This window comes from Stylophora pistillata, chromosome 9, assembly GCF_964205215.1.
Source record: "Stylophora pistillata chromosome 9, jaStyPist1.2, whole genome shotgun sequence".
In the NCBI taxonomy this organism is placed as follows: Eukaryota; Metazoa; Cnidaria; class Anthozoa; order Scleractinia; family Pocilloporidae; genus Stylophora; species Stylophora pistillata.
Window position 1 is genome coordinate 26,343,553 of NC_142527.1, and position 9,148 is coordinate 26,352,700.

At 41.0% G+C, this 9,148-nt stretch overlaps 1 protein-coding gene across 3 annotated transcripts in view; it reads left to right on the forward strand.

Annotated features, from left to right (window-relative positions):
* LOC111327880 (tolloid-like protein 1) overlaps positions 1-9,148 on the forward strand; it is a 47,024-nt gene that overhangs the window by 10,840 nt on the left and 27,036 nt on the right. For 2 of the 3 annotated variants that reach the window (XM_088732474.1, XM_088732475.1), the window contains 10 exons: positions 860-1,195; positions 1,478-1,587; positions 2,156-2,387; positions 2,790-2,912; positions 3,969-4,135; positions 4,642-4,813; positions 5,503-5,628; positions 6,297-6,436; positions 6,537-6,744; positions 7,370-8,418. The exons of the other annotated variant lie outside the window; for it this stretch is intronic. In XM_088732474.1, coding sequence (XP_088588600.1) covers positions 860-1,195; positions 1,478-1,587; positions 2,156-2,387; positions 2,790-2,912; positions 3,969-4,135; positions 4,642-4,813; positions 5,503-5,628; positions 6,297-6,436; positions 6,537-6,744; positions 7,370-7,758 — 2,003 coding nt within the window. In that variant the 3' untranslated portion in view covers positions 7,759-8,418. Of the gene's footprint in view, positions 1-859; positions 1,196-1,477; positions 1,588-2,155; positions 2,388-2,789; positions 2,913-3,968; positions 4,136-4,641; positions 4,814-5,502; positions 5,629-6,296; positions 6,437-6,536; positions 6,745-7,369; positions 8,419-9,148 lie in introns of those variants that run through there. 3 annotated transcript variants of the gene reach the window in all.

Consider the following 9,148-nt stretch of genomic DNA (forward strand, 5'->3'; position numbering starts at 1 on the left):
TCATTTAGTGTAGTTCTGGTGGCACATGTAATCCATTTTAAGACAGTGGTTGCATGAAGTTGACAGAAATTTAGTGCTAAATAAATGTAAGATCTGTCTCCTTCCTGACGTGGACGGTGACTCGGTTTTTCCTCACAGTGCGCTTTGTAGGCCGCTCGTAATTACTTAACCCTTCAATCTCTGAGAGTGACCAGAATCTAATTTCTCCTTACATTATCACCCCTGAATCACACATCAAGGTCACGAGAATTACGAAAATGATCACTAATTAAAGAAACTCTTGATTGTTAGACAAATTCTCCTTGTCAGCACCTAAGTAAATGTATAGAGAGCAGTATGGAGAATATACATACTGATGTTAGGGTGTGGAGGGTTCTTGTCATATTTTTTTCGCCCTGATTGGTTGTTGTGTTTACTATAGTGTTGGTTTTACAAAACTCAGTCTAACTTCGCTCTATGCCAGATGTGGCTCCTTGAAGTCGTCATGCCACAATAAACACAGTTTTTTTTTAACTAGAAAAGCGAAAAGAAGATTTTTTTAAATCAAGATCACGGCGGCACGCCCTCTCCTTTCTCCTCAGGGTCTACCCTTCATAGGCAGTAGCGGATCCAGACCTTAAACTAAAGGGGGGGGGGGGAGGGTGAGGGGCTCGGTTCTTCATAAGGGCTTTTCTTCCTTCTGCGAGTTTTTTTTTTAACCAAAATAGGGGGTGGGGGAGGACAGCGGATTCCCTAGGTCCGCCATTGATAGGCAACGCCGCGTTTTTGAACGTTTGATAATTCAGTTTAACAAATAAGTTACCTCATATGCGATAATATTGAAAGATCTTTAAAATGTCCATTGCTGTTCTTCAATTAGAATGCGGAAGAGCATTACAAGAACAAACCGGTACATTTTCTTCCCCTGGATTCCCCAAAAGTCAGAAGTACAAGTTATGTGAGTGGCGCATTGCTGCGACGCCGGGTGAGCGAATCTTTCTCAATTTTACCGTCTTTGGTCTCAGGAGAAGCTCAAGCAGATGTAGGGATGAGCACGTGGAAGTGCGGGACGGCTATTCAAAGTCCTCGCCCCTGATTGGCCGATTTTGTGGAAGAAAAGTGCCACCTTCAATATGGTCTACGGGAAATAGATTGTGGATTAAGTATCAGTCGTATGAAGTAGTAGGAAAACAAGGATTTAAGGCAAATTACAAAGGTGAGAAAAAAAAATTCGTCCGAGAAATTGAAGAAACCTGCCCAGTTGCCACTTGGCGCCTGCGAGAAAAGTTGAATATGGAAACTATGTTATAGTATACGGTTCGGTAGCAAGAGTGCTGCTGTGATAGTTAGGGTGCAGAGAAAAGGAAGGAAGATAGGAAGCAATGCCGGAATAAAGGTGGTGAAAGAAGTAAGATAGAAGAAAAGGACTCAATGAGGCAAGGCTATGCTTTCTGTAGGATTTACTGTTCTAAGGCACAGTTTACTTCGTTATTTGCAGCGGTATGCGGCGGTGACATAACCTTTCCGCAAGGAACCATTCAGTCACCGAAGTATCCGCAGTGGTATCCCTCGAACAAGAAGTGTACTTGGAGAATCACTTTGCCGACGGTTTGTACTACGTTCAGATACAATTATAAATGTTAACTATTATTTCGAGGGTGTCCTTGTTTTGAGAAATGTGTTTCAATAACATAGAATAACTACGGGTATGATTAATTCCATGAACGGGATCCCACCGGTCCATTCCGGTAGTTTGCGAGACGGATGGAATTTTTTTCGCGCTTTTTCGAGAGGAAAACACAACCTTAAGGAGATCGCGAAAGGCGGGGCGGATCGCGAGGCAAACATCTCACACTCCGAAAAGAATGTTTTTTGTCTTGTCTCGAGCGTGGTGAAGAGGAAAAATTCTGATTTTTTCATGAGGGATCAAACCTCTGACGCTCGGATTCCTCTCCCTATTGCTGTACCACTTCTCCACAGAAATTCCCTAAAAGAGAGAGAGAGAGAGAGAGAGAGAGAGAGAGAGAGAGAGAGAGTTAAGCCACAACTAGGGGTCAAATGTGACCCGTGTTCCCCATGCTGCTCCTCTATCTTGCCATGTTTCACATGTGAGTTTGTAGTTCTGATTCTTGATCAATCAAACTAACGAAACCTTTTGTGGATGATTCTTTTCCAGCATTTTAGGGTTGGAATTCGCTTTGTTGCCTTCGATATCGAAAGCCATGATAAATGTCTTTATGATTATCTTCAAATAAATGATGGCCCCGAGGACTCCTCGTCCCTTCTGGGACGATACTGTGGAAAGCAAATTCCTCAGGAGCTGAAGAGCAATTCCAGTCAAGTGACAATAAAGTTCTCTTCAGATGGAACCATAAACAAACCTGGCTTCTATTTGAACTTTTTCTCAGGTAATTGTTGGGTTTTGGAAATTACTCTGCTGTTTGCTTTTTGATGTCTTTGCTATGAGTGAACGATTTGGAACGTTTTTCATCGGTTATACCAAATAATTCCGGAGGCTGCAACTACTTTTGTAGTGATGGAGGAGTATCTGACTATCTGAACTCTCATATAACGATAGGTTCAGGAACTGAACTCGGCCCTCCGCAGTGAGATGCGAGATCTCTCATATCCACCCTATCTCTATTCCCCAAACTTCGCGGGAACAAAGTGCAGAGTCCTCACCGTTTCGGGAGGTCCCAAACGTTAAAGATTGGCCCATCTTGTGCGCTCAAATTGAACAATGAATTTGATTCATTTTGGCAGCACTTAGAACCATTCTTACGATAATTATAATGTATGTCATGTTTCAGAGACGAACGAGTGTAGAAATAACAATGGTGGATGCCAACAGATTTGTGTGGATACTATTGGTGGCCATCGATGTTCGTGTCACCCTGGGTACGAGCTAAGATCAAATAACAAAGATTGCGAAGGTAAGCGATACAAATAGTATAGCAAGGAACACAGCGTAGAAATGAAAAGAACGCTAGTATCACAACGTTTTGGTAGAAATGCTCATATGTTAATTTGGCCCGGGCACTCATTAAGTCTTGGAGATTTGAAATCAAAATAAAAGTTTACATTATTTTGCCTGGGCACGAATGATTCTTATGTTGTTGCATGTATCTCTTATTAGTATATACTAAGACAGTGGATTGCGTTGAAGACGCGCTTTGATTGGCTAGTCGAACTCCCAATATCCTTTGCTATTTACCTCCGAGCAACTCGGGAAAAAATGGCGTCCCGGTTTACATCCATGACAAGCGAAGAAATCACTCAAAATAACGACGGTGGTGTATATTATCTTACTGTTTTAGTATATGCTAAAACAACTGCTGTGGATATTTACCTCGCCGCTTCGCGGCTCGGGAAATATCCACCACTAACCACCTCCACTGAGGTGAATAGTTGTTAAATATTCCGCGGTGATAGTCACTTAACGATGACTTTTGACCAATGTCCAGCCCCGTGCGATGATAAATTGGGTGTTTTCGCGGGGGATGTGGGCAGAGGTAACATATGTTGCCATTTTACTGGCAAGTCGGGAAATTTCAAAAGTGAGGTGAAAGTCAAGCAAGATTATATTGAATTGATTCACGTCGCTTTCTGTCCGGTCAAAAAAAACTTGTAACACCTTGTCGCATATTCAGATCCAATCATACACGACCCATTGCAGATTATATTATCCAAGAGACAATGTTTCATACAGCAAATACTACTAAGCTATCGGCTGGAGGGAGATTTATCCGGTGAATAGCATTATGCACCCTTCGACCAACTGATCGTAACTTTTCCATTCGCGTTTCACCGCGCTTCTGGTATTTTCTCTTTTTTATGTTCTCTGGGTTCTTTGCAATATTCAGTTCGGGTGGGAACCGACCTTTATGGTAACTCTGCTTTAGTTTACAAGTCTTCATCATCATACGCGCAAACACCACAAGTGTTCATGAGCTCGTAAATGTGTCTAATTTTAATGATGTTTTACTTAGCTGTCTGTGGGGGAACGCTAATAGCTCTTAACGGTAGCATTACGTCACCAAGCTACCCGGACAACTATCCCAAGAATAAACGCTGCCTTTGGAAAATCATTGGACCTAAAGGGCAAAGGATATCACTGAAGTTTGAGAAGTTTCACTTGGAGGGAGATGTGAATGGAGTAAGTTTATACATTTTTTCAGCAAAAAGTTCTAAATTTGGTCTGGAATCAATGACCGAGAAACGTATGACGCTCATTAATGACACAGCAATGCCCTTGAGTACACAGATTTTTTAAACAGTTTGATAAAACTTAACCTTGAATTCAAATTGCGCTTTCCGGCGTGGTCAAAGTCGTTCTAGAATCTTATGGGCTTTAGTCCTTGTCATCCACAACAGCCTTACCCAGATGATTTGGCTATACTGTACTTCCAGGCTTGATTCATGGCCTTTACAAAGAAACAATGAGTCTAATGAACTTTGGTTGTAAAAGTTTAAAGTTACTATAGTTGTATCGTAAGACTTTTTAAGTGTTTCCACCACGGGTGCGTACAAAAATGCGAAATTTGTTGGACATCATGTGAACAAGAGGCGAGTGTTTTCCTTCAAGTTCCTCTTATTGCCATAATTTAACTTTAAAATTTTGTGTATTGACAAAGTCTTTTGCTTCACTGCTGAATCATCCAGGTTTGCCGTTACGATTACGTCGAAGTAAAAGACAAGAACGACCAGGTTCTTGGAAAGTTTTGTGGTGGAAAGCTTCCTCAACCAGTGACCAGCTCATCCAACCTGATGTGGGTAGCGTTTCGTTCAGATCACACTCAAACTCGAGTTGGATTCTCAGCCGTATATCACTCAGGTAACCAACGCAGAATAGAGATCAGTGTAAGGACCTTATACATTCATGAACAGTCGAGAGGTAATTGTTTCGATTTTCCTTGGAGGCTTAACGAGGCCGGAGGCTTTCCTTGGGGACAAAGTGAATCAGTCATCTTTCACTCAGCTCGGAAGAATGCTGTAACCTCTTTAAATCCTGAGAGTGATCAAAATCGAATTCCTCCTTACACTAAGACAGCTGTAGCACTCATTAAGCTCATGAGAATAAAGGAAATGATCGGCAACTTAAGAAACTTTGATTGTCAAACATATTTCCTTGTCAGTACCAAAGGAAATGTAGAGGTGAGGTGAGAGTATGGAGAATGTACGTACTGTTGCTAGGGTGGAAAGGGTCCAAATTCGTATTAGCCCCCCCCCCTCCCCACACACACACACACACACACACACACACACACACACACACACACACACACACACACAAACACACACACACGTCTTCGTGCCTCATTTTTTCGTGTTCGCTATCAAGTTTGATTTCCTCAAAGTTTCAAAGACATAACTCGGCGAATCTGAAATACGTTTTTTAGCGCCATCACTCGAGCCAGCTTGTCTTATATATTGGAGTCCCTTCTACTGAATCCCATATGGTTTACTAAATATGCTTTCAAGAATGCCCACTAATGTGTAGTTTTTTTTCTTTTTTGTCTGTAGATAAAGACGAATGTCAAAATAAGAACGGTGGATGCCAGGAAAAATGTGAGAACACAGTTGGCGGTTACATCTGTTCCTGTAGAGAAGGATTTGTTCTACAGAAGGACAATCATAGCTGTAGAGGAGGTGACAGCTTTTTTTGAGACCTGTCTTTGTCCTATGACCTTTCCATTCCTATCAGCAAAGTGAGAATCATGTAGGCAAGGTCGCTTGTCCGAAATCAAGCGTCTTCTAAACCTAAGTAAAACGTGGCACTTTAGAAATATCATGTCATCTTTAGTGCTAGTCATAAATTGGAATTTACTAATGCTAGTCTTCAACATATGAATCTAGTATGAGACCTATCTCGCTAACGGGCTCCCCTGTTCGTAGCTCAGTGGAGAAGCGTCGGACCGCGCATCCCGAGGGCCTGAGGATAGATCAATAGTGAGAACTGTGCGTGTGGAAGGTTAAATGAATCACACTTCTCTTTATTCTTCAATCAGAACTTCGACTAGCTATGATCATAATTAGTTTTTAGCCACCTTACTTTAATTTCTCATCACTTCTACATCGCTGACCTAACACACTTGTCACTAATGAACTTAGTAGAGGCTTTCGCTACCACCGAGTTGTTTGTAAGAGGTCATTGGGTGAGCAACAGAGCGCGAAATTCGAATGTTACGGGTTAAATTCCTTGTGAGGGACCATGAATCAGGTTTTTCCTTTGTCAGACGTGTGTAACAAAACCAGTTAAAATTTTCTTTAGAATCTTCCTTTATTTAGTAAATGGATTTCGATCTTTTTTTTTCCAGTAAATGGCTGCGGTGGTACCTTGACAGCCTTATCTGGTGAAATAACATCTCCAAATTACCCAGGATTTTACCAATCAAACAGAGATTGTACATGGAAAATTGTAGTCCCGCCAGGAAGTCACATACAGCTTACCTTCCAAGTATGGTATATTTATTGCCTAAAAGCCCGAGCGAACAGTTCCACAAAATCATTGCGTTTTCTGAATCAAAGTTTGGAATACATCTCAACTTTTCTTTTAGGAAATCGATATTGAAGATGGTAAGAAATGCACTTTTGACTACGTTGAAGTCTTCGCTGGCACAGGCCAACAAGCTGATAGCCTCGGCCGATATTGTGGGACGACAACTCCTGCAAATATTCATTTTTCCAGAGCTCATAAAATGTCTGTGAAGTTTCACTCCGATAAAGTGATGAACAAGAAAGGATTCAGAGCACAGTACACTGCAGGTGAGCCATTATATTCCAAAATTTTCAGCAGAAATAGCTGAGACGGAGGAATAAGGGAAACACACGGCTTCTTACCATGGCGGCCTGGGTTCGCTTCCCTACAACCTGACTTTACATTTGGGTTAAGTTCGTTTTTGGTTCTCATCCGTGCTCTTAGTGTTCTCTTCCACAGCTCATAATTTTTTCCACAGGTATTCCAAGTTCATACAATGAGCGTCTGTAAATATGTCGATATATCTTTGTCGCTCGAAAGGCCGGAAAATATTAAGCTTTGCACGAGACTGAACTGTCGCTTCCTTGGCCTGAAAATCAGAACTAGTTTAAAATAAAAACAAACTTACATCGCTCTGTCGTTTGTTCCTTTGCACGTTGTGAGTTTTCTAGGCTGATTTAAGGCCGTTTAGCTTGAATTGTTTCTAGCTCCCCTGCTTTGCCTTACTGAACATTCAACCATTAGTTATATCCAAGCTCGTAGAGCGACCTTGGTTACCTACACAAATGTTTTGCATAAATTTGGTATCTCCCTTTTCCTTAATCATAAAGAAGAAAATAAACGCTCGATTTTACACAACTCATTCTGCATTTAATTTACTTTATTTATTTTTATTTTGTTTTGTTTTTGTAGTGTGCAGCGCAAACCTTCATGCGTCAAATAACAAACGTCAGTTCTTCTCTCATCCAAGTTATGGGAGCGAAGATTACAAATCAAGCCTTCGGTGCTCATGGCGACTGACTACTCGGTCTGGATATATTATTCACTTGCGCTTCAAGGAGTTTGACGTTGAAAATGAGAAGTTATGTGGGTACGATTACGTCGCCATCCGTGATGGAAATAATAATACTGCGCCATTACTGGGACGAGTTTGCGGACAGGTATCGACTAAACCTACGCGTGAGTTCGTATCAACCGGAAATCGAATGTGGATAAAATTTCAAACGGACTTGACAAACAACAGAAAAGGATTCATTGCAGAGTATTTCAGATCACGCAAAACTGAAAAACGATCTTTATAGGAAAAGACAGAGGCAGTCGCTCCGTATATGTGGAAATTTTTCGTTAGCGCTAAAGCAGTAAAGTAAGACAGCCTTAGAAATTCCCTGTAACGCTACTAACCACTCCCGATTCTAACCAACCAGTCAATTAAGTAAGGTAAGCATAAAAAGTTCTAATTGAAGCAAGAGTTATTTTTATTCATTAATCATATTATGTTTCAACTTAATAATCTCTTTAAGTATTTGTAAAAACCTGTGATTTGTTCCTTCTCGAACTGTTCTGTTCAAACAATTTTTGCGTATGATTTTGTATAGTTTTTTATTTATTCTATGCCACATAAAAAAAAAGGAACGAAAGAAAAAAATGAAAAATTCGACAGCTGCTATGGTTGTCAAATAGAATATTTTCGTTATCTACGGCAAGAAAGTTCATCAGTTTGAAATCAACGATTCGTTTGCCACAGTTTTCTTAAAATAGTACACTTTCTTACAAATCTTGATGAAGCGTTTCTCGGGAATGCAAATTTTTTTGTCTTTGTTTATGTTTTCTTTCTGGTTGCACGCGAGAGAAGGAAGTACGAAGCGAAAAATTTAGTTCTTAGCGTAGCCCATGCGTGTTGACCGTTCTGTAAAACTGATTTTCTGAAGATAGTGTTCGTATAAATAAACAGTTGCGACAGACTTGTTCCATACTGAATATGGCGCTGATGCATGTCAAGGGTACCACGTGAACCATCAAGTTGGAAATACCATCTCAAGTTGCAACCTTGTTGTGATCGACACATTTTCTCAGCAGAGTCATATAGGAGAAGAATAAATTAGAAGTCTAAGAGTGGAGAGCTCCTGAAATCGACGGTGATCCACATCAACTCGAACCTTTTTTTGCCATCAGCCATTGCAGTGGTGCTCGTTTTCCAACAAGACTCGCATTGGATGAAGGAGTTCCCATTGTAAATTATTCGAACTTGTTTAGCCGTCTACCAGTGCAGTGATGCTCATTTTGTAACAAGGCTCGCAATGGGCAAAGGGTTCCCATTGTAAATACTCGAACGTGTTTTGCCGTCAGCCAGTGCAGTGATGCTCATTTTGTAACAAGGCACGCACTAGATAAGGGGGTTCACATGGTAAATTACTCCTTGTTTTGCCGTCAGCCAGTGCAGTGGTGCTCGTTTTATAACAAGACTCGCATTGGGTAAAGGGGTTCCCATCGTAAATTACTAAGCTGTCATATGGTTAACCCTCTGCTTAGTAATCCCGAAAGTGACTGGCATCTTCTTTCAATGTACAGTATCATTGCAATCATGCATGTAATGACCATCAGGATGGCTCTTGATTGTTAACCAAATTCTCCCCGTCAAAACTATTGGAAAGGCATAGAGAACAGTATAGAGAATGTGCATATTGATGTTGG